We start from the raw sequence: 25,147 nt of genomic DNA on the forward strand, positions 1-25,147 counted from the left end.
CCCCACTTTTATATATGACGCTGGCTTTGGCAGAGATCCCTTCTTTTCTTTTTCCTATTGCGTTTCCAGGTTGTTTTATAATCACTGAATTTATTAAGTTGCCGTATGCCCCTTTTCTTTCATCGTTTGGTGTCAGAAGCATTACAGCAATTTACCCGAGACATTTTGTTTAGGATAAAATCAAACGTGGGATGTTGCGTCTTATTGAGACAATGTCTGGACTATGGCAGTAGTACAGTATTTATATACTGTAGTACGGAGGATTTTTCCATTCATGCCTGCCAGGTAACAGATTATTTTGGTCCTTGATTGTATGTGAATGCCCTGGATTACACATCTTAAAACCTTAACATTTACTATGTTTTACTAACGAAAGGGCATTTTCTTTTTTTAAATCTTCGGGAGAAAAATAGTAAAAAAAGATTACTCTTTGAATTCATACATTTTACTACAATACCACTCCATCTCTGCCATACATAATGAAATACGAGTCAACATTTCCACAAATTCATTATGAATGATGGCAGAACAAACTTTTTTTAAATAAAAATAATAAATTAAAACCTCATGACAAGAAAGAAAAACTACAGTTAAGAGTCTCAGAATACACCAAAGGTTATAGATGTTCATGGTAGTCTGAAGCCTAATGAATGTTCTGTTGGTCATTTACCGTATCAAGTACATGTCCCTACCGATGAAGTAAAAACACTGCAACAAGCAAACATGACAATTTGACACCACCTACAGGAGAAAGTAACAGGAGAGAATCAAACCTGATTCCATGGTAAACACTCTCAGCACCTAAATACCAACCATCACCAATCCAAAATAATTTTAAAAGTATCTCAGATAAAAATACACTTTCTTTCCAAAGCCCTCATACATGCACACACACAAATGATTGTTCAATTTCTCAACTCTCCGCCGAATTTCTGCCACGTGTCTTATGCCAGCGGTCAGAGGTGGAGAGAGGAGAAGAGCTTCCTGGGAACTCCGCAGTCCACGAGTTTTCCGGCGAGGGCCTGTTGTGGAGTTTCATTCCTGAGAGGAGCACTGTTCTCTTTGTCCGCCATTAAACCCCCGTAACACTTTCTACACACCGCCTGATATTTGTCTGCTCCGCCGATCACTTCCACCTTTGACACAGATAAACAATAGTTGTTAAAAATATATATTCAAGTATTTTAAGATTCATGCAGCAACAGAGATGAGTAAAATTAAAAGAACAAAAAGTAAAAAGGCCTTGTTCAGACCTGGTTACAACAAGATCCGATCACAAGTGAACAGCTTCAATTTTGTCAGTTTTAATGCCTGAGGGGAACTGCCGTTTACCATGTGTCCTTGTGACTTGAGGTCATATCGCACTTCCCCGCTCTACATATAAAAATGTACATCATTCCTGTTTGAAGACTAAATGTTGTTTTGAGTCAGTCCGACTATGTGTCTGTTGTCGAATCCATGTGCTGCATGCACCTTTACAATGACATTAGTTTTGACCCATTTGGGGAAAAAAGTAGAAAATCGATATGTAGCGATAATCAGTGTAAAAATATTTTCGGTTCATTATGAAACTTTTGCCTTTGCATTCAAACTGCGAAAAATAATATGGCAATGTGTCCAATACCACCTCTGGATGTGGTCTGGGATCAGATCTTAAATGTGTCCTCAGTGTGTCTTTATTGCATTCACACCTATTATAGCTGTCCACTTGTGATTAAATCACCTGACATGGATGTTAATACCGGCTCTGAACAGGGCCCAAGTGTAGTGAAGCAATTTAATTTACAGCTTATTAATGTAAATTTGCCTCCTCACCTCCTGCTCTGCTCCTATCCTCTTGGTGTAGGCAGCTTCTTTGTAACACTGCATGCAGACGGCGTGGAGCTTCACCACGCTCTCCGCGAGAGGAACAAGATTCAGGATGTTTCCAAATGGCTGTGGGAATGCACAGGACGGCAGAAAAACTGGTCAGGCATAACTTCATTACCGGGACAGAACAGACACTGTATAGGGTGAAATAAAGAGTGCATTGAACTGTCTGTTAAAGTGCTTTGCCTGCAGATTGTTCACAGCCCACCCTCAAAAATGTGTTCCTTGTTTTTGACATCTTGTTGTGTCTACACTCGGTCTGACCCCTCAGCATTCACAGTGTCTGTTTGTTAATATGAAGTGTTTGCCAGCATCACGCTGACATGTAGAGACAAACTCAGATACTTGCCTTTCTCTGGAAGGTTCCATCCAAGGCAGCTACAATGACCGTCTTTCCCAAATTGGCCATCTCCTCACAAAACTCCACTGTGTCTAGAAACTACAGCAGCACAATAGAAGCACAGATTTTAGAGGGTGACGACTTCCTCCTGTCACATCTTAGGCCAATATAAATCCTGGATCACAACATGTTAAGTCAAAGACCTGAACTTATGGTTCCTCTAAATTAACACTCTCCACTAGTCCAGACATTAAGAGAGCCTGGTCTCCCTGGTTGTGAAATCTTTAAGAGGAAAAAACACAGTTTATATATACACTTACAAACTGTCCTTCGTCAATTCCAATGACGCAGGCGTTCAGTGCCAGAGACCTCACTTCTCCCAGACTATTGGCTGGTACTGCCTCCATTGTGTTTCTGTAAAGATTGACAAAATAAAGGTGAGAAAAATTAATAAATAAAACAGTTAAGGAAAGGTACCTGATAAATATTTTATACTTTAATATCATTATCAACCAGCTTCCAAAGAATGTCACCACTAGTGGTCAGCTTTTGCTCGGGTATCATGATCACATTGGAGAAAGACAAAACACTTCTCTCCGTCTAACCCATTTCAAATGCAATCAATGCAAGTCCTTGTTTCATTCCATCCCATTTCCAAAGATGCAAATTGTATGATTTAAAATACACCATTTGTATATTATCGGATCCCAACCATGTGATTTGTCGAACAGTCTTTCAGTGGATCCAACCTCGGCTGCACAAATTTCCTTTCTATTCTTTGCTCTACAATTTGTAATAAGGCATAAGCAAATGAATATAATCTCTTATTTTGAGTGACAGCCCTCTTACCTCATGTTGCATTAGTTGAGGTTGTTAAATCTCATACACTGCCATACACAAATTAAAACTAAACTGTTTAACATCTCCAAACACATGAACAACTTACTTGTCGTGTGTAGCCATGCCTTTGTCCGAATAGCGTGTGTCTTTGGCGTATTTGATCACCAAGCAGTGATACTGGGCTATCTGGAAACGTCGCACTCTTCTCATCAGTTCAGTGCTGCAAAGTAAAAGACAGAAGAGCAGTTTTGTTTTTGTTTCAGTCATGTGTAATGTGTCAGTGGCCCACCGAACAGAGATTTCATTCTAATACTACACCATATAAACATGTGTGGTAATGAACATTGTGTATCGTGTTTAGTGTAATGTAATTAGAATCGTGTGTGTTATAGGGAACATAGAGCAGTAGGCAGACGGTACAGATGGGAGCTGAATAAACAATGCAGCAGATTTGGCGGGACGGTGGAGTCTGGGCGCTCAGTGTTGTTTTTACACTACTGTAAACGGTGAGTGAAAAAGGATCAGCCAGCCTCGCTGATGAAGACACACGCTGTTGTGATTTTGTGGATGAATAACTCACCTTTTTCCTGAAAACATCGGCCCGAAGATGACCTGCAGACAGCAGCAGAGGGACTGTTAACGTCTCGGGAATATACGAAATTGCGCTTTCATTTAAGTGCACAGGTAAGTCAACGTTAGCTTTGAGTCACGCTTGCCTAGTTTAAACTGTCCGTGGAGGTTACTGTTACGATTTAATGTAAACTATAATGTTAGATTATTCTGACACCCACCTGAATTTGTCCCCGGGCTTTCCTCGGCGAGTTTGGAAGAACTCTCGGAAAATCCACACAGTCCATTTTTATTCAAAGAGGCGGAATTTATAAAGGTGCCGCTAACAAAAAAAAAGTGTTACAGGTGATTTGTTCTCTTAGAAGCTGCGGCTCTGGAAAAATAAGTTGAATGTGGCGCGCAAGCAACAACCGGTGGCTGGTTTTATACCGGAAATACATTTGACCAATGGGAGTAGAATCAACAGCTCTGACGTTTGTCTTTAGGCTTTACACCCTCCTCCATCCTGACTCTGATTGGGTTAGGTTTAGTTATGACTATTTATGATTGGTTAGAGTTAGGGGGGGTATCCCGATAAGTCAATCAAAGGCAATGGTGGGGGCGGGTCTTCCTTCACCCGCGTCGATAAAAATAGCGCGTCTTTGTAACCGAACAGATGTTCCTGCCGTCGACCAATCAGAGCACAGATAACTGTGTTTGGCGCTCTGTCTGATTTGAAGCAAAGGCCCAACTCTCTCTCTCACATTCCTGAGGACAGTCTGGGGCAAAACTTTTAATTTTATATTATGAAGACAGTATAATATATAAATACATACATTGGACCAAGACGCCAGGAAGAGATGTGAGATGAAGATGCTTTCAAAAACAATTCCATATGTATAGTTTTTATTTAACTTCATACAAAGTACAGTGAACAGAAGGTAGTAGGTAGTACAGTTCTAAACGTGTTGGATTAGAACGGTTCTGTAAATTTACTATATTTCAATATCTTTCTTCGTCCTTGTGATCCCACACTGACTCTTTGAAGTCGAGATCACAAGTCTGTGGTGGCCAGACCTTCTATTGCAGGACTTGTTCTTCTTTCTCTGATGAATCTGATAGGTCTCTATGACTCTGGCTGTATGAATTTGGGACCGATAGCACGCCTCCCTGTTGCAAATCCTGTGTAACCGGATTGGAGTGGAAACATGTTAATGGCCTAAAACGATTGCACATTACTGCATGACAAACCTGCATGGAGAGTAAAAAGTTTTACATGACACTTACTGTTGTAGCTTGGCTAAAACAACTTTTTTTCCCTATAGTACAGTTATGATAGGATAAAAACCTTAGGCTCTGTAAAGTCTATGGTGATACTGATAATAGTGATTGTCCCTGACAGACTGAAATAATTCCTAATGTATATTGAGTAACACTAACCCTCCACCCTCCACCCTCGAGGGTGGAGTTTTTCTGCAGCTTTAGTGACAGTGCAGTGTTTATTCAATGTATTACTCTTCAAACATCAGGGTCTGAAGTTCATTTCGTCAGCAGGCTACAGTTACACCACCTACCAGCACTTGTTGGTTGGATATATCCGTCTGCAGACCCCAGGTGAATTAAGACCCTTCAAGCGCTAAAACAATGCATTGGAGTGAACTGACGAAAGATGTAAGTTTGACTTTGAGTGATATTCAAAATTGTCTTCCCTTGCTGTGAGTGGTGTGCGTGTAACAGTCAACTATGACCCGGTCAGTTAATGTTTAGGTCATTGGATTTTCTTTTCAGAAACCGGTATTAAAAAAGTGGTTATTTGATTTTTGTTTAAAAACACAAAAACATGAAATTGAAATTCACGGTGTTTTTCTTTTTCATGGTCAAAAAGCGATGATAAATATATAAATATATATTTAAAGGTTTGATTTTCATTTTATACTTTGAATAACAAACAAAAAAATCAATAGAAAACAAACGAAAAAAGGTGAGGTCGAATTGTCAAATTGTCATGACGTGACCCGGAAGTATTCCATCAGCAGCCATAATAAGAACTGTTCGGATTCTCTAAATTCACAGGAAAGGAGCTTCAATGCTTCCTTTCCTATCTCCTTTAGCATAGGGTACACTGGAGCTTCCTAAGTCAGAGTAAGGAGATATATACGCCCCACAATTCATTGCGGCAGCGATAGTAGACGTGACGCGCCATGCACGGACGTAAACGATTCATTCCGAAGTAGTACAAGAGTCCTATCAGTCCTCCTTTACACCTTTCCTTGACCTCACGACGTCTTCCACTGAGGTCAAGGAGAAGGAGATAGGAAGGCCATCACGACCTCAGCGCCGCGATCTCTCATATTCTCAGACCGGATGTGGTCATTTACAAAACCAAAACATACACTGTGTTTTTCCAACTCCTCCTGTTTGAAAGTAACACATTTGGACTGTTACCCATCATTGTGAGCACAAATGAAGGGAGCCGCAGTGAAATGCTCGCCAGCAGCAGAGGAGTAATGTAACCGCCGGGGGGCGCTGTTTCGCCGCGGTTCACGGTGTCCGTCCCCGGCTCGCGGTGCTCCGTGTCCCCGGCGTTCACGTCCGTCCGGCGCACTCAAGTGTCTCCGTGTGACAGGAGCTCGAGAGGCAGCTGTCCCCCAGCCGGTGGTCGCACAGGATGTCGGCGGACGACGTGGTCGAGGCCCACGTGAGGGCTCTGGGAGAAGGTGGGTGTGTTTTCTGAAGTTAAAAAAGGGCAAATTACGCGACGACAACAACACCACCACCGAGGGAACTAGTTAGTGGCGAGTGATCGCCCGGGATTGGGAAAAGCGCAGCAGCGTGGGAGGACAGGTGTCGGGTCGTATGGTGTGTCCCCGTCAACATGTGTTAACCTCTCAGGAAGATAATCGGCCCAGTTCAGATACTGGAGGCTTTGATACATGAAACATCTCGTGTCTGTTTACGTTATGTTGTGGCCAACGTGTTGGAGTGGGACACTGTGACCGAACATGCGTCTGGGGTTTGGCCTTCACAAATCACACACTGGCTTTGTGAAGGGGGTCAACATTTAACAAAATAGAATAAGAACGACAAGCCCAACATGCTACCAGAATACAAACTCGTACACCTGTTCATGTTCCACACCACGCTCCACACATGGACTAATATTGAACTTACCCTAACCCTTTTGTATCCAGAATTATAAATATATATAAGATATTGCCTCTTCCTGTGGTAAATAAAGACATATATATATATATATATATATATATATATATACTTTTTAAAAAAAATCATTATCTTTTTATGTGCAATTTCATATTGAAATATCAGTACATTCAGTAGATTAGGGATGTCCCGATCTGGTATTCCATATCGGTATCGGGCGATATTGGCTAAAATAACTGGATCGGATATCGGAAGAAATAAGAAGTAAAATCCGATCCGCTACATAACAGTAAACATACCAAATAAATGCCTGTTTACGTATCAATTGGAACCAGTTGCTCATATAACTCACCCAGAAATACTAAAAGTGATAGCTTCCAGAGTGTAAAGAATCTGGCAAAATCTTTGACAGCTGAAAAATGTGTACATAGTCTGACTCTGTATATGTTGATTGATATGTAATGCTTTGATACACCACGTGTTGTTCAGGTACGAAGCAAGCCCGTGGCCTGGCTCAAACTTTGCTCAACGTGCCATACGGGGAGGGAGATGGAGAGAAACTGGATGTCTACATACCCAGCACCAACTCTTTGGGTACAGAAATGTGTTGCCGCCGTGACGCTCAAACCACCTCCCATTGTTTTGCTTAGTAAGTATCCAGGAGCTGATGCTGTGCATGAGAACTAACAGTTTTCATCTCCTCTGTTTCAGATGTCCCCCTTGTCATTTACATACATGGCGGTTACTGGCAGTTTCTCAGGTACACAGTGCTCCACTCTCGGAAACCTCCGAATTGTTACGCAGATTTTCACGGAGCTTTTTCATGCTGATGTTTTGTGCACACGCAGCAAGGAGGAGTCAGGATTCATGGCGGTTCCACTCGTTCATAAAGGGGTAGTGGTGGTTGCCGTTGAGTACGACATCGCCCCCAAAGGTAAGAGTAATTTCATTTGTGGCAAAGTTGAGACTGTTCTAAGGGAAGGACGGATCATTTAAGGAGATGGTAATGTCAACCTTCTGACTGTGGCCCTACACTTACTTTTCAGGTAACATGGACCTGATGGTGTCTCAAGTACGCAGGAGTGTTGTGTCTGTCATTCAGCAGTATTCTCACATTAGGTACCTTTGCTTTTCCCCCCCTTGTTACCATCATCCCGTTTGAAGAATGTTCATCTCAATGTATCATGTTATTTTCTCTCCCATGTCTCTCATTCACAAAGAACTAAGATGTCACCATTTCCATCAGTAATCAGCTGTGACGCATTTTGTGTTTAATGAAATCTCCCTGATTTCTCCCTCAGTGGTCTGTACCTGTGTGGCCACTCTGCAGGGGCTCACCTGGCGGCAATGGTCCTCTCCACCGACTGGTCGCAGTATAGCATCACTCCTCAGATCAAAGGTGAGGTCCATCAAGTGAAATGGGATGAGCGACAGAGATGGTAGACAGTGCTTGGCCTCACTGTGATTAGCAGTATATTGAAGTGGAAGAAAACGATGATCAGAAATACAAGATTGATACACATGCTGCATAACCCATGTAATGTTTTCAAACTGTTTTCATAATTGTCTTCTAGGGGCTTTCTTGGTCAGTGGCATATATGACCTTCTGCCAATCCTGTCCACCTATGTCAATGAGCCTCTGAAGATGACTGAGTATGTAGATGTCAATGTTTAATGCAGTTACATGTATTAATCTGGTTGTTACAGACGTTTGACAGTAATCAGACATCATCAAATTTCTGTGTAGAGTCGCGCTGTACCCTGGATAACTATAAAGTTTATAGGCTTAGGAATAGCATGGGTAACAGCTAGAAATCAGCTGAATGAAACTTGGAGTCTCATGATACTAACCTTAACCCTAATCCTGATAACCAGTGGTTAATGAAAAGTGTCTGTCAGGTTTGTGAGTGAAGTAATATAAAATAAAAAGCTGTTTAATCTGTTCTACATCACCCATCTTTGTTGGAGAGGCACATACAGTGAGAGGATGATAATGATACCAGGTCATTTTCCCTTCCACTAAAGGGAAACTCCACCTTTTTTAACACGTCGAAGTCCATTCAGAGGTCTTTGTCAGTACTACTGCAAAGTTGTGCACAGCCTGCTGCGTCTCCAGAAGGAGTCGTGTTAAGTCTTAACACATTGCATCAAGTGGTGTCACCATTTTTACTTGACCTCTGTAGCCTGCTCTTCATCACAGCATGCAGCTCAAGGCTACGATAGCCACTGCTAGCACAACACTGCCAACTCTCTGACTGAACAGTTCTCACTTTTTAAGTTGCATTGTGGGTAATATAGGCACCAGGTTTTTCACAAGGAAGAGGAATGTGTGGCAAGATGTTATCTGTGGTTCAGGTCCATTGGTTTTGATACGTGACTCTTGTTTTAAAACAGTCCGTCTTGAGTACGACAGTGTTATTGGAGTGCAATGCTACACTAGCAGAAGGGTATAATCTGATTACTGACCAGATAAACTAGGGTTTTACAGGAATCAGACTTTGAACAACATCTATGCCATTGACTTACTTGACCTGATTACTCTCGGTAATCCAGAGTTTGTCAACCTGGACACCACATGGTGCCACCTGATGTACAAATTTGTTTGTTGGATACTTCTAACTATCAAGTATAATGTGAATATTTTTAAAAAAATCTAATTTTGTATTTATAAAAAAAAAATTACAATGACATGTATAGTCTTTTCAGAAAATTACACTATAAATCACATAACAATTAATGCAACTGCTTAGTTCTTCAAATTGGATCATTTCAGATCTAACAATGGGATCGTTATCCAGATAAGGCTGAGAAGCCCTGCAGCAAAACCATCATATGTATGCGTGTGCGCGTAAATGCCATGACGGTGATGTAGAAAGCGTTGAAGTGATTTGATTGTCCTTGTGGTGGAGAAACGGTGCTTGTACTGTAAATGTCCTTGTGTGTGTGTGTGTCTGTAAGTGTCCTCTGCTGGTCTGTCGTGCCAGTCAGTGTCTGACTCCTCTGTCCCCCGGGTGTCTCCTGTTTGCAGGGAGGTGGCGATCAGGAACAGCCCCAGCAAGCTGGTCCCTCAGCTCAAACTCTCCTCCTCCAGTTGCAGCGTCGTTGTGGCCGTCGCCGAGCACGACTCGCCAGAGTTTCGCAAGCAGTCCGAAGAATACTACAAAGTCAGTGCTGCTGCTAGAGAACGCATGCTACTTTGGTCAGAGTAAAAAGTACATTATTAACTTAATATTGTCACCTCGATAAATAATGATAACTTCATCAGGTTATATTATTTCTAAGAAAGAAGGGTGAATATGTCACACTTCTTCACACTATGTATACATTTAGTCATCAACAGAGTAATATATGGCCTTTGTTTTGGACCCTAAATCCTCTTGTTGTATGTTTCTTTTCTCTTTTGCACTGATCTGTTGGATAGGGATTTACTGAGAAACATCAAATGATCATATTTAAAATGGTATGTTTATGTTTCTAAATGTGCTATATCTTCACCTCTGTGTCTTGCTGCCTTTAAGACTTTAGAGGCGTCTGGACTGAATGTGACCATGGAGGATGTGCCAAACACAGACCACTTCAATATCATCGAGCAGCTGGTAGATGGGGAGTATCACCTAACAAAGGTAGGCACGCAGTCAGAATTTTCAACTAATTGCAACTCTTAGTTAATATGAATGTCAATGCTATTTTACAGAAAGTCCAGAATGTTTCTTTCTCTCTCTGACCAACAGCTATGATATTAATGTTAAGTATTGATGTACGACCTGGAGCTATGAGAAAACATCTTTTTTTCATTCAGCTACATGAATAATGAACTATACATCCTTTAGTCTTGAAGGATTTGCAGTTGGCAGGAGGAAAATTTTAATTTTGTATTTCTTTGTAGCTTCTTTTGAAGATGATGGGGAAGAGCTGAGGCGTCTTCAACCTGCCATCTAATATCAACATACCTCCGTATCGATATACTCGTCAGTCATCACGCACCGATAATATGTAATAATCATGTAGCTGTTTTAAATGTACAATTCCTATCCATTTTGATTCATCAAATCAAATATGGCACATATTGTTTGTTTCATAATTTGTTATGAACTGTGTTCACTGTAGTCACTGCTCTCAGAAAATGCCCTGAGTACGCTTAATATTTGACCACCACATTAACAAGTTGTAAAAACATTTTGTGCCTAAAACTGAACCTTTTCAAGGTGATTGTAGCAAATCATAGAGCTGACAAACCCGCTGACATTCACTTGTAAACAGTGACAATCTGAACCACAAGTCCCCAGAAAGGACAATAACAGGGTAATGACATATACAAAGTGAATGTAGCTTTTTATTGTAACCTCCACAATGTTGATATCTCACGCAGGGAATTTGATGTGTCATCAGCACTTTGTAAACGTTGATAATGAAAACTATATATTTGCACTTTTTATTTAACCTTAATACGGTTGCAGAATACTAATATTCAGCCAGGCGCGTCTTCAAATAAAATATGAATAAAATGTTACTGCTACACATTGTAACTTACTGTCCTCATTCTATTTTCTTTAATATATGTTACATTATTCTGTTCTGTTCTGTTGATCTCAAGGGACAAATCACAATAAATATCTGAATCGATGTGTTGGCAGTTGTTTGTGTAGGGGTACTGTGTGCATGGTGCAGAATATATATGTATTCTGATTCTAATATAACTAGTCATGTGTTACATATTGTCCCCAAACATAACGCAGAACTATGTTTGCTCTTATTTTAGTGTTCTTTGTAAAAGATGTACATTTCTACGGAGCCCCTAAGAACATGGTGAAGAAGAAAAACTCTTTTACTTTCTGGTGCTCACCAGAAACTTTCCTGTGGGCACGAGAAAGTTCTGCGTGCCCACAGGATAGTTTCTTGTGCGCACCAGAAACTGTAAGTAGAGCCGCGATGTCCTTATAATGAAGTCCAAGGTTAAAATATATCACAACTAATTTGTGTACTGTCATTTCCACACAGAAACATAGCGGTCTAAAGTGCCCTGGGTGGTCTCCTGTGCGCACGAGAAACTTTCTTGTGCCCAAGGGTATGTTTCTGGTGAATACCAGAAAGTAAAATTTATTTTTTTTTCTTCACCTTAGGGGCTCCGTACATTTCAGACTTGGTGGAGATGTATATTTTTTCACTGCTGGAACTATAATCTCAGGTTTGTCTAATGATGAACAGCAGGCTGGAACTATGAGTGACAGGGGCCCAACACTGACTTGTGACCCCGGGGCCCCCGGAGGTGTGAGTCCGCCCGTGGCCACGGGGCTCTCGACTCAATCCTAAACATCAACCTCAGTTGTGGATTTCTAGTCAGCAGTAATTCAGCATCAGTTACAGAGAGGGGCTTCTATCTCTGTTTGTAGTAGCGGTATATTTAGTAGCTCAGGTTTCGACTGACCGGCACCGGTTCGACGGGTCCGGCGTGTCCGGGCAGGAGGAGCTAAGCACCGGGAGGCTGAACGTCATTGACCCTAACGGTCCCGTGGGGTCGGACGGTATGTTGGGCCCAGCGGACCCGAGGACCTCGAGCACCAGGTGAGCGCGAAGGGTTCCACCCCCCGCCGCGAAGCGACGACTTTCAGAAAGCCGCTTCGTTTCCAGTCACCGAGGCAACCGGCGTTAGCGACGCCGACGAACTTCGCCATGTCAAAGGTTAATGCTAGCAGGCTCGAGTCGCTAGCATGGCGTTAGCCGCGCGGCTACATTTGGTCTAAATGGAGCCGGTGTGTGTTTATTTCCTGTTTGTTGACCCGTCTGTCTTATTCGCAAGCTGGACCATCGAACTCAAATGTCAGGGGGCTGTCCGCAGTTTCATAGCCTTAACGCCATGCTCTTGTGTTTAGCGGCAGGCAGCCGGTCAAAGTTTACAAGTGGTTGTCGGTGCCTCTGTCGTCGTGGCCGTGTGGGGACGGGGACACCAGGCAGTAACGCAGACATACTGTGGTGCGACGGAGAGGTGTGTAGGTGAGTTGTTTCACGGGTGGCTGCGGGGGCGTGGAGTTCATGAGGAATGCGTGCGAAGAAGAAGAAGAAGAAGAAGAAGGGCCCGATGTGGCACCGAGCACTGTCTCGTTTAGTCGACTCGCAGTCCGGAAGTAAGACGTTCACACGTCGAAACGCTATTGGTCAACCCTGGGGGCGAGTTACATAACTACCGGCTTTTCTGGATTGTTCCCGCTACAGGTAAATTACAAACTTCTTTAGCTGTTGTGGTGGCGTGCAGTGTTTGCTTTTTATTTTTTATTGTATTTATACTTGTGACTGAAGGTCAGGCCAGGGGGGGACTTGGGAGGAGGCACGGGTCAGTTGTGAATGTGTGGGACAGGAGGCTGGAGGAGGGACGCGGAGTTCACTATGGGATGTGCCCAAAGGAGAACGGCGCGTTCAGGGGACAAGAGGCGAAGCAAGGGTGAATAATGGCGTTCTTCATTCAGAGCACAGCGAGCCCTCCGACACGTATGGGAAATATGGGCCATGCATACAATGTGGACAATGAGGGCATTGTGTGTGTGTGTGTGTGTGTGAGAGTGAGTGAGTGAGAGAGTGAGAGAGAGAGAGAGAGAGAGAGAGAGAGAGAGAGGAGCCAGAGGGGGTCAATGGTTACCAGTTATACGTTGATGTAATTTCATATGTACCACTTCAATAATATGACTCCCATGTTTCAGAGTCTTGCTCCGCCTTGCCCTTTGACAAACTTTTCTTTGCTGATGCTGTTGTGGCATTTTGTTTTGGACTGCTAAGTGTCGATGATTGATCAGCGCTCTGCCAAATCAGACCCACCTATAGGTATGGCTTCAGCTCCACCAACAGTGTGTGATCTGCAGGTGCATTACCCTCCACTGCTGAAGACTGCATTCGTTACTGTGTAACATTATGTTGCACTCGCAAACAGTCATTTGAAGTCGCCGGGGGAAGTGGTTTACCGTCGTGCTGCATTAGAGGTGGACGATACAACAATAACAATAATTGTCGAATATAATTTTCCCCTATAGCAATATAACACAAGTTCAATCTATATCCGTTTACTTTTTACCTGGTGTTTGTCACTGCCCTTAAAGAATAGTCGGGTTTCTTCAAAATTCAGTCTTTTATACTGCAAAGTAATAAAAATAGGATATTAATTGTGATAACTCTCGATATTGACTGATTCATTCGTTTGGTCAAACTATTAAAGGGAGATTGTGTTTCATGATGTGTTTTGATGATAATATTGGACAGTCACATCGGTTAAATGAGTGAAACTGGAAGAAGCTCAGTACAGGTGGTGCGGTCAGGTCAACCTATGCCAACACTGGAACTTTAGGTACTGTACCTGTCAGTTGCCCTTGACGACTGAAAGGTTGAGGTTCACGTTCTCCCAAAACAAGCACGTCTCTCGCATTTCAGCCAGCAGGGCGTCTGGTGCGTGGCGTGTCATCCCAGCACCCTTATAGAACCCTGAAAGTGTTTTGAAGAGCCTGTTTGTCAGACATGAGGTGTCAAACTGAAATTACTTTAGCACCCAGTAGAATTGTAAGGAGTGGATGAAAGGTTCATCAGGAAGGTGATTATTGCATTTTTATTGCATTTTTTACTTTTCCTAGTGAACTCTTGAGGAACAATAAGGTTAGTGTTTTATTTCAATATGTGTATGAATGTTAATGATTTAAATGGAGGTGGTCTTTATGTACATCTGCTATGGAACCCTGTGGGGAAACATTGAATCCCTCTGTTAAAATGTAAACACGAATGTTACCTAAACTAATTGCTGACTCCTTTTCTCCCCATACTACTGATATACAGTTACAGTTTACAACCAAATTTCTTAGCGGATTTGATATCGATTTAACCCATTTTAGAGTAGAGCAAGCCTAACTTATCATATGGAAGTATGACGTCCCAGCTACCTACTCAGTTTGCATATAAAGAGGTTCTGCTTGAACAACACAACAAAGCTTTGTTGTGAACAGAGAACAATGGGAACAAGAGCCTATTTTCAGGGATTTAAATTCTCCATTGCTATGATGGGTTTCTGTCAGTTGGATTCCAGAGACGGAGAGGGGAGGGTCTGCCCGCAGGGCTCCTCTTTGTGTTCATTTCCTGTCCTGACAGTGGAGTCGACCTGAAAACGGAGCCTGCACTGCAAATGTACCGACAGAGGCGCCCTGCAGGTAGAACATCGTGCATAAGGGTGCTGTATTGGTGTTGATCTCAAGGGACAAAATACACAGCGGTTAGAAACTGTAGAAAATGTGTTACGGAACGGTTAGATGTTGAAGGTAGGTTGTTTGAAAAACTTAACATACAGTTAATGACCTAAATGTACATATTTATGTAGGCTTGAGGTGTCTAGCCACACTGTCTCTTTTTCTCAGCTGGCTCCGCCTTTTTACATGAAATGAATGAGAAGTGACCACCTGGTGGAAAATAAAATCAGGAGATTTCAGAGACAGTGTATACTGTACATGCAGTCTCTAGGAGCCATCAGTCTCTTTAGCGTGATGGTGCGTGAGTTTGTTGTGTATGTGTTCTGGGCTTCGGCCTCACTGGCCCATCACAGCCAAGTTAATGCTTGTTAACATTTCACTAATGCCAAATTAGTGTGCAGCAGCGTAGTCAACATGTAATCAACCCTGCAAAACACACACACACACACACACACACACACACACACACACACACACACACACACACACACACACACACACACACACACACACACACACACACACACACACACACACACACACACACACACACACACACACACACAAAACCTCGTTGTTAAGGTCAATTACAGTGAGTGAATTGCTCCTTTAGAATAAGAATGATAATTTCTATACAGCACGTGACCTTAAGAATTAATTAATTAATTAATTAATTAAACAGTAACAACGAACCATTAAAGAACCGGATTGATAAGCAGTATCTATAACAGTAGCAGTGCAGTTAAAGTCTCGTGATATTCATCCCAATCAATATTTTAAGGTCTTTTGGAAACTCCCAGCAAACTTGGTTGGTTTTTAAAAATTAATAAAATGATAGACATATTTAGACTTTTTCTGCTCTTACAGTTTTTTGCAGTTGTACTGTTCTCTTTGTCAGTTGTACGTGCTTTTCTCCTGATCTGCTTCTCCCTGGTTTACTCTATCCAGGCTCTGACAGTCATCCCCAGCAGTCTACGCCTGACTGTAAGAATGAAGACAACACTTCCATGACCTCCCTTGGCGTTGCCGTCCGAGGCCTCCCCCTGGCCTGGGCGTCCATGACACAAGCTGCCACCTCAGACTCGCGCTTTCGCCCAAAATGGCGGGCGATCACTGTGGTGACCCTGCTGGCTTTAGTGTTCATATTGTACCTGCACTGGACATCAGGGGACAGAAACACTCCTACCAGAGGTTACTACCACAACAGAGCTCGCAGTTTGGAACTGTACGGCGAGGGTGACGATGACATCATCAGAGACACCAAAAGACAAACTGCCCGTAGCCTCCCTGGTCGTCAGAGAAGGGAGAAGCCTTACAATGACACTTATCCGTTAAGTCCGCCAGAGAAGACGAGGAAAGGCATTCGCTACCGCATAGGTGTAATCGCAGACCTGGACACAGCATCGCGCAGCTCGAAGGATCAGACATGGTTCAGCTACATGAAAAGAGGTTATCTGACTGTGTCAGAGAGCGCCGACCGACTGCAGGTGGAGTGGGATGTGGAGACCGTCACCCTGGAGAGTCATCTGGCTGAGAAAGGACGAGGTACATAAGAACTTAAATATTCATATCTTACAGTCTGGGTATATCCATTATGTTTGTGTGCTCAAATCAATGTGTGGGTTACCTCATTTTATTTCACTCTTCATCAACCCTGCTGCAGGTATGGAGCTGTCCGAGCTTGTGGCGTTCAACGGTCACCTGTACAGTGTAGACGACCGTACGGGTGTGGTGTACAGGATCGAGGGTAACCAGGCTATACCCTGGGTTATATTACCTGACGGGGATGGGTCAGTCTCCAAAGGTCAGTTTCCAATGGAACTTTTTTTTGGGAGCACTGAAGTCAGCATGTGACGCAAGAGATGTTGAGGATGATTTCTGGGGTGATACACATGCCTTCTCACCGATTGGTGCTTTTCTGGTGTGTGCAGGGTTCAAGGCGGAGTGGCTGGCAGTGAAGGATGAGCACCTGTATGTCGGTGGTCTGGGGAAGGAGTGGACCACAACCTCTGGGGAAGTCGTCAACAACAACCCAGAGTGGATTAAGGTTGTGGGTCACCATGGCGACGTGGCGCACGAGAATTGGGTACCATACTATAATGCCCTGCGAAGCGCAGCGGAGATCCAACCACCAGGTGCTGACACATTGTTTGGTTTCCCGTTTACAGTCCCGTCTAGACTGGCATCCACAGACCATTTCGCACTGCGAGTGGATCTTGTGCCTCTCAGTTCATTTTATATTTCAAAGGGGTGTAAAGCAACTACAGTGTGTGGTTTTTACAAGTCAGCTCTTATTCATTCTGTTGCCTCTCACCTCTACAGGCTACCTCATCCACGAATCAGCAGCTTGGAGTGAGCGTCTCCAGCACTGGTTCTTCCTCCCTCGGCGTGCCAGTCATGAGCACTACGAAGAGACCGCAGACGAGCGGCGCGCCACCAACCTCCTCCTGTTCTGCCACGCAGACTTCAGCTACACGACCGTGCGGCGTGTCGGGCCGCTCGACCCCACCCACGGCTTCTCCTCGTTTAAGTTTGTTCCAGACACGGACGATCAGATCATTCTGGCCCTAAAATCAGAGGAGGACGCAGGCAGGATCGCCACCTACATCATTGCATTCACCCTCGACGGTCGGGTGCTAATGCCGGAGACAAAGATCGGGGATGTGAAGTTTGAAGGGCTTGAGTTTATTTGAAAAAGACTGATGGTGCACATGTTCCTGTGGGCCAACTCTGCAGGGGTCCGCTGTCTCAGAGAACTGTTTATATGCAACTACCTGATAAAACATAACTGTCTCAACATGGCGTTAAAACATCCTGGTTTAATGAGACACTTCTACTCTCCCAACTCCAGGTTAATGTGGACTTCCACACTCTGCTGGTCTCAGTGGTTAAACACTCAGGGGCAACTAGGTGAAGCGGCGTAACAAAAACAAAACTTGAAATATTGATGTTATCCATTGCATTTGTGTTTTACTTGACCTTTTAAGACACACTAAAGTTTTTCTTATTACATTTCTATTGATTTATTTTATTGGGTCCTGCCATATGGTCACTTGATCAATGGCATCTTCTGCTCTGTAACATGGTAAATTATTCTGCGCAGGTCCAGCTCAAATGTTTGCTCACATAAATGTTGATAAACTGAATATCGTTAGCTATTCAAGCCAGAGGAGTGAAAACACCAGCAATTCCATGTAAAGATTAACTATTAATATATTCCTTCTGTATCCTCTTCAAACACGTATTAAAATGTCTTCTTTTTTCAGTGAACCACCAACGGTCATGTGTTTGGTACACAGCAGAAACCGGATCAAAAACCGAGGACTGACTCATTCCTGTTCAAATTTATAATAATTTGCACAACACAACTACGCATGGGAAAATAATTTTAAGCTGTTTACATAGGCTTAGGCTCTTTTCTAACATATTTGTACAAAACTCTGACTGTCACACTGTAACGACTGTCCCTGTCTTAAAAAAGTCACTCAATTCCCACTGTATGCAACAAATTAGAATTTTTATTGTTTTTGAAACAATTTTTTTTAAATGACAGCTGTTCACTTTACAGTTTTCATGGCCACAAAAATCCATAGTTCTGTAAAACAAATTTCGGAAAATGTAATTTCCATGATAAATGTGACACCTTAATGGGAGGACATTGATTGGCGGTAGATCATCTGATAGGAACTGCGTTCGTTTAACGTGCTGCAGAGGGCAACGGTTATTCACACAAACAGTTTGACCTTAACAGTTCAAACCTGAGGAGAATATTGGCGAGCGATCTCATTCACAGGCTTGTTGCCATGGCGAGGATGTCTCGAGGTAGACCAGCCACTTGAATGAGTTTGAAGGAGCCCAGTTTATTGTAAAAGTCGAGCATCCGCTGGTCGCTCTGCCTCAACTCACAGAACACTCCTCTGGAACCTGAGAGGAAAAAACGAGATGGTGTTATGGATTTAATTTCTTTAGGCAAAGACATAAAGAAAAAACTGACTGGAACAAAGTCGTGAAGCACAGCAATCGGGAGAAAATGCCTGCAGATTTAAAAAATAATGTTGAAAAGTTGATAGTCCATCTACATGATCGTGTTTTTGAGGTTTAACATTTTAACCCAACAAAATTAAAAGTTGTTTTTTTTTTGAGTCTGGGAAAAATGCAAAACTATCCCCGATCTGTCCTTGAGCACTGTCCTCCTAGTTCGTTTCGCAGAGGAAAGAAGGGGTCCTCTGTGGAACTTGCTAAAATACAATTACAGTTGTAGCTGTTATTAGTATATTTGCAGGTTTACACTTTATACCAATACTACAGTGACTGTCCTAGAGAGAGGCACAAGGCTGGCAGGTGTACAAACTGCATGTGACATCGTCTGAACAGCTCCCCCTTGTGGAGAATATGCAGCTTTGATTAAACTGGAGTTGGTGAGATACTGTTGTAGTTTCAGTGTAGTCATATGAGGCACATCTCGTAATAAGCAAAGGCATTGGTGCATGGCTTGGACATACCGCTGCTCCTGATGGAGGACAACAGCCGCCCGATCATATGCTTGGCTGGAGAGGGATCAGTGACCCGGGGCAGCAGTTGCACAGTGATCAAGGAGGGGAATTCCTCAAACACAGGGTCGCTTATTGCCCTCTAGAGGTGGGAGATAACACACAGGAACATAATTTAGCTTTTTTTTTCATCAGCTCATACTTTGGAAACAAATGATTCTTGCATAAGATCACCTGAATCTTGGCTGCAGCTGGTTTGGCATCAGTGAGCGCCAGAGCGTAACCGCACACCCCGATCTCATCCTCCAGGATGAGAGCATACTGGGAGCAAGGGGAGATGTCACCTGCTGACAGGCTGCAGTGGGGCAGAGAGAGGGGAGGGGGGTTAAAATGGTAGAAAAGGCATAAATGCTTGGGATGGAATAAATTATTCTTTCTTACCTATCACAGATGAGTGGAGGCTGCGTCATCGGGGGTACTTTGCCCTCTCCTGCTCCCTGCATCTGCCTGAAAATCCTCTGCACCTCCATCTAAGACAGGAAAACAACACTGTGCAACATCACTACCGAGATTGAACCAAACCGCATCGCGACATCTCGAGGATCTGCCTTCTTCACCTTGTCTTCGGGGCAATATGGCCGCATGCAGTACACCGCCGTCATGGGAGGATATCTGAACAGGTCCCTGTTTCCGTGTCCAGGCAGCATTCTCTATCAGAAAAAGTACAATACATTTAATTACAGTACAGAGAATTGATCATTCTTGCATGAAATAATAATACTGACAAGAGGATATTCACTAGTTGCACTGTCCTATTAATGACTACCACAGTACATTTAAAAGGGAAACATGGTAGATTAAGTGCAACTAACTACAAAAAGATCAAAATACACTGTTAAATGACCTGGAATTCTCCAGAGAGTCCTCCTCTGAAGCCCCATGGTTCAGGGTCATCGCTCATAAGCTGGGCCGAGGGTCGGCCCTGCCCTCCTATGGAAAACAAACAAATATATCATTAACAGCTACAGTGGGCTTTTCATTTTATTATAATCCCATTAAGTGGTCAGTGATCAGCATCCATCATCTTCTCTGTCCAAATATTGAGTTTCTTGATTATTCTTCATGGTTGCTGTGGCTGTGTTTGTGTGTGTGTGTGTGTGTGTGTGTGTGTAGATGCTGTAAGCAGCAGTAAGTGTAACAGTTGCACGGCAAATGGATCTTCCCCATGTTTTGAGTTCACGAGGGTCAAAATCGGTCTTCCTATGTTCTAACTCCATAAATCTGATTTTAACATGTCATTAAAAAAAAACAGCACACTGGAATAAATGCTGCAGATTTAAACAGGGATCAATGCGATAATTAACATACTTTAATACATGATTTAATTTTATATTATTGACGTCTTTCACTTACTGCTAAAATCAACACTTTTGTTGGGGGTACTTTCATTCATCGGGTAAGTAACTTTCTTCTGCATTGTGACATGTAGAGGACTTAGGAACACAAAAAAATTCACAGATTTTATTTTTCTTTCCTGCGTCTGCCGTTATGCTTCAGGCAAGCAATTTCTGTGAACATGAAGAAGTCCTGCGTGTCTTCACCCACAATCATTTCTTAGCAGTCGTCTAAGAAACTGGGTGCAGGCGAGTTAGGACTCATTTGGTCCATTTTGAATATATTGCACGTACAGGAGCTTTTCTCCGACTGCATCCTTTACATACCAACCGGTGTAGTTTGATCATCATTAGAAGATTTGGATTTTCTCACCCAGTGTTTTCACATAGGCACGGGCCAGGCCGACTCCACTCTTGATGTCACAGATGTAGTTGTAGAGGTCGTACAGAATGCTGCGGTTCGGGGCGTTGGACAGGCGGTTGAACATCTGCACCACCGCTTCGCACATGTCATCGAACCGCTGTGCTCGTGAGCACCACTCCTCTGTCTGGAAGAAACACCAGAAGTTGTGTAAGAAAGAGCACAACGTGTGTAACAAATTATCTTTATCTTTTTTTTTTTTAACCTGCAAACATACAGCATTACCTTGTCGGTTTCCGCAGCAGTGCAGCCGTTGTTCTTGAGCCAGTCCAGCTCCTGCAGCATGGTCCTGGCTGTGGTTCCGTGTTCGTACGGCAGGTAGAAGAGGTCTGACAGCAGCCTCAGGTCGTCCAGGGTCAGAGGTTCGGCTGTGTACAGTGGGTTCTCCCCAGGTCCAGGAACATAGGAGCATTCTCCCATGTCTGTCTGCATGGGCTCTTCGTCTGACGACTCTTTCTTGAGACGAGCTGGAGGACGACACGGGCCTGGAGGGATGAAGAGGGAACCTTTATAAAACTGCTTTGTTGATATAATGGTAAAAACACATTTAACTGTACAATATTCACTGAGAGGTTTTCCCTCGTGAGACTCTACCTCCAGGTTGATCCGTGCGCATGAACTCCTGAAGCCAGTCTGTGAGGGCCAGGGTCAGAGCTTTGTGGGGGCTGTAGCAGGGGTCCTGCTCCTCATCGCCTGGTGATGAAGGTTAGGGACAGTGAGACATTTGGCAGACTCTACGGTACCATGTTGTGGAGCAAAAATCAGAAAATCAACTTTCACACTTCAAAGTAGACCCTCACCCATATCCACATCGCTCGGTTCTCCGTTGGCGGTTGCTTTGCACCATGTGGCCAAAGTGTGGATGGCCACAAAGTTTGGGTAAAACTCACAGTTAGGATTAGTGAGCACTCCTCTCAGTTTGGGAATCAGCTCAGTGGGTCGATCCTTACAAAAAAGATAATATTAATTATTTTGTTTCAGGATACAGATCCCATTACTGGGGCAAATTCTGACCTCCAAAAATATATATAAAAGCATATTTTATTGATGTAAGTGTTGGCAGGCAAATATTTACCTTGTAAGGCCCAAGTAAAAGTCTTTGGGGATCATAATCGTTGGCATGTATATTGTCCCAGATGACCGGTGGCCTTCTCAGGACAGAGGACACCTCTTCTATGGACTCAACTGAGATTTTGTGGGACACCACTTTTGGACCTAAATATAAAAAGAAATATACTGAAACTAACTGATTGCACATGTTGCTGTGAGGCCGTGGTTCAGTGTGACCCTACCAGTCCATAGGATGTCGATACCCGGCAGCAGCATCTCCCCCACAGTGAGCATGTAAGAGGACTGAGACACGTTTGGGGTGCAGAACGAAGCACAGTAATCTGGAAAATACACAGAACAGGACAACAATGAATAATGGAGATCAGGTGGCAGAATAAGAAAAAAAACGTATCCATTCAGCCGCACTGTCTGACCTGTGGGACAGAAAAGGAAGGTGTCTGGTTCTCCCAGGTGCTGGAACACCTCATTCGTGACGGCCACCTGAGCGTGGGCGAAGGAGCTGAACGCCTGTTTATCAGCTGCACACATTTCAGTCTCAATGTCATCGAACAGCAAAGAGAAAGACCTGCAGCCAAACTCCTTCACCTGCCGGCAAAAAACACACAAAAATAATTTAAATTTGAACAATAAATTAATATGAAACCTGAGATGAACTTGCATGCAACAGGATCACATAAAGTATAAATATTGCCAGTTAACCTAGATTTTACTGCCGTTTGCATCATATAACATAAACAAACCCTCAGAGAGCAATAAAGCCAAGTACGGCCGAGATTAAATTATCTCTTGTGCGCCACACCTTCATCTCCGCATACAAAGACCTACAGTACCTGATCCAATTTTCTCTTCAGAGCAGCGACCTCTTTGGTGCTGGAAAAAGTTATATCCAGACCGGGGGAGATTGCGTAGATGAAGTCGACGTTGTGCTGCTGGGCTGCTGAAATCAAGGCCATGAGTTGTTCTGGGGAAAATGAGCAGGAGACGTTGATGAGGAAGTAAAATGATGAACGAGTTCAAGAGTTTGGATTGATGAGAAAATCGGCGGGTCCAAGTTAATGGTCCTCTATTTGACACTTCAGATTGATGCTTGTTGGGTTGTAAAATAACAAGAGCACAAACAATTAAAAATAAGCTGTTTCGTTCAAAGGATACAAATAATCTTTTTTGGCCCAAAGGCCACTGATTGCGTCGGCTCTGACCTGCACTTAAGAGTCGTCAGAGAGCTTAAATAGGTCAAACTTCAGTCTGTAACATTGCTGATAACATCCAGGCAACCAATAGAGAGATGAGCCAAACAGAGCAATTAAAACACTGTCTCCAAGCAGATAATGAAGACTCAGAGTGAGACACTGATGCAAAATGTGAACACTCCTATGTCTTTCTCTCTCTCTCTCTCTCCATCGGCGATTTCATTTGTTGATTTGGTTCAGTTTGCAACTGCAATTCTGCACAACTGTAAATGAGGATCCCGGTGTTCTCAGAGGTGATTTCAGTTGGAAACCTGTCTGCTTGGCAAATGTTTAGGTGTGAAAGTAACGCCCAGATGAATGCCAGGACCCAAGGTTACCCCGCAGAACATTGCTTTATGATGAGATAATCTAAGTTATCCACTTGTCAGTGGTTTTAATGTGGCCGACCGGTGTATATAAAAGGTATATGTATGCAGAAAACAGATGGGATGTGTGATTTCCGTGCGGACGTGTGAAGGACTGAAACTCACTGGCCTCCTCGGCGGAGTACAGGTCTCTCCAGTACATTCTGTGTTTGTAGTCGTCCTTGGGGGCGTACAGGTACGTGTTCAGACCCCACTGCTGCTCTCTGTGAATCCCCAAACACCGGCAGTGAACAACCACGGCCTAATGTGTCAGCTGTCATATGAGCAGCAGTGATGGTGTTTTTCAAAGTGAAAATAAAATGTGTGTTGTTAATCCTGTTCCACAGGTAAACACTTGTTTTTCTCACAGATGCCAACAACAAGTGACAACACCTATAATGATGCAAAAAGCTATTTTTTAAGGCTCCACACGTTCCACCTTTACAGTTATACTTCTGGTAATCACTCAAAGTGGGAGTTCACACACCTGTTGAAGAGCTCTGTTCTCTGCTCCATGGTCCATGGTCGCCCATAAAAACCTGCACCAAGCAAAGGTCAGGTCATACACCAAATAATGAGGCTGTATCAGAAGTGATCCACACATGACCGATGCCCAAGCAGCTGCAATCCACAGACTACAGACGTGCAGTTTACAGCATGTTGTGAATATGTACAGTCCTATAGACGGAGCTGTGCCTGGCAGATCTCTGGGCTCTGGTGTCAAGTCGTCCAGTGCACTTTCCGGGCTCCTGCTCCGACGGTACTCACCCTCCACCACTCCGGACAGGAAGCGTCTTGCCCCGGTCTGGCGCTTGGCGCTGCTCGAGTTCGACATGATTTACCGGGAAGTCTTCTGCCGAGTACTCTCCACCGACTCCTGGTCGACTGTTTTAGTTTCCCAGTGCTCACCCAGCCGCTCGGGTTGTGACACGGCGCTGCCCACAAGTCGCGGCTTCATACGCCAGCCTTCTCGTTTGTTTCCCTCTCACAGCGCCGTCCTCTCGCGCCTGCGCAGACCGCTCCATTGCTCTAAACAGCTGGAGCGGTGCGCGGCGTGATGCCCGTGGGGTTGAGTGTGACGTGTGGAGCTGTAAAACCCGCAGAGGAGCCGAAGTTCTCTCGTCTTGTGACGACTGAAGTTCACCTCCGGCTCAGCCGCATGTTCATACTACGAGCAGCATTTTTGTCTGGCCTGTGCGAGACG

The 25,147-nt window shown here is 43.7% G+C and overlaps 4 protein-coding genes across 9 annotated transcripts; 2 read left to right on the forward strand and 2 right to left on the reverse strand.

Annotated features, from left to right (window-relative positions):
• Positions 1-429: 429 nt before the first annotated feature.
• Positions 430-4,041, reverse strand: tk1 (thymidine kinase 1, soluble). The gene is made up of 7 exons (XM_035638464.2): positions 3,841-4,041; positions 3,630-3,661; positions 3,156-3,269; positions 2,530-2,623; positions 2,219-2,308; positions 1,816-1,935; positions 430-1,136 (listed from the first exon to the last, which is right to left on the reverse strand). The coding sequence occupies exons 1-7, from the start codon at positions 3,904-3,906 to the stop codon at positions 957-959; spliced, it is 696 nt and encodes a 231-aa protein (XP_035494357.1). The 5' UTR covers positions 3,907-4,041; the 3' UTR covers positions 430-956.
• Positions 4,042-5,121: 1,080 nt separating this feature from the next.
• On the forward strand, positions 5,122-11,383 carry afmid (arylformamidase). Its single transcript, XM_035638461.2, has 11 exons — positions 5,122-5,269; positions 6,225-6,315; positions 7,250-7,354; positions 7,472-7,520; positions 7,609-7,694; positions 7,807-7,879; positions 8,062-8,159; positions 8,335-8,413; positions 9,789-9,924; positions 10,279-10,383; positions 10,647-11,383. The coding sequence occupies exons 1-11, from the start codon at positions 5,243-5,245 to the stop codon at positions 10,674-10,676; spliced, it is 879 nt and encodes a 292-aa protein (XP_035494354.1). The 5' UTR covers positions 5,122-5,242; the 3' UTR covers positions 10,677-11,383.
• A 655-nt stretch (positions 11,384-12,038) lies between these two features.
• Positions 12,039-19,397, forward strand: cant1b (calcium activated nucleotidase 1b). Of its 6 annotated transcripts, none has more exons than XM_035638458.2 (6): positions 12,039-12,322; positions 14,806-14,937; positions 15,922-16,518; positions 16,637-16,777; positions 16,905-17,108; positions 17,296-19,397. In XM_035638458.2, exons 2-6 carry the CDS (start codon positions 14,913-14,915, stop codon positions 17,664-17,666), a joined length of 1,338 nt encoding a protein of 445 aa, XP_035494351.2. In that variant the 5' UTR covers positions 12,039-12,322; positions 14,806-14,912; the 3' UTR covers positions 17,667-19,397. The 6 variants fall into 6 exon arrangements, with proteins under 6 accessions (XP_035494351.2, XP_035494352.2, XP_035494350.2 ...); XM_035638457.2 differs by lacking the exon at positions 12,039-12,322 and adding an exon at positions 12,359-12,970; XM_035638454.2 differs by lacking the exon at positions 12,039-12,322 and adding an exon at positions 12,991-13,196.
• Positions 18,470-24,932, reverse strand: ogal (O-GlcNAcase like). The gene is made up of 17 exons (XM_035638437.2): positions 24,712-24,932; positions 24,431-24,482; positions 24,070-24,167; positions 23,180-23,310; positions 22,763-22,934; positions 22,571-22,669; positions 22,354-22,493; positions 22,079-22,223; positions 21,873-21,971; positions 21,504-21,763; positions 21,231-21,405; positions 20,368-20,453; positions 20,081-20,173; positions 19,905-19,993; positions 19,698-19,818; positions 19,476-19,605; positions 18,470-18,897 (listed from the first exon to the last, which is right to left on the reverse strand). Exons 1-17 carry the CDS (start codon positions 24,776-24,778, stop codon positions 18,761-18,763), a joined length of 2,094 nt encoding a protein of 697 aa, XP_035494330.2. The 5' UTR covers positions 24,779-24,932; the 3' UTR covers positions 18,470-18,760.
• Positions 24,933-25,147: the final 215 nt, after the last annotated feature.

The sequence above is a fragment of the Scophthalmus maximus genome, chromosome 8 (genome assembly GCF_022379125.1).
Source record: "Scophthalmus maximus strain ysfricsl-2021 chromosome 8, ASM2237912v1, whole genome shotgun sequence".
Taxonomy (NCBI): domain Eukaryota; kingdom Metazoa; phylum Chordata; class Actinopteri; order Pleuronectiformes; family Scophthalmidae; genus Scophthalmus; species Scophthalmus maximus.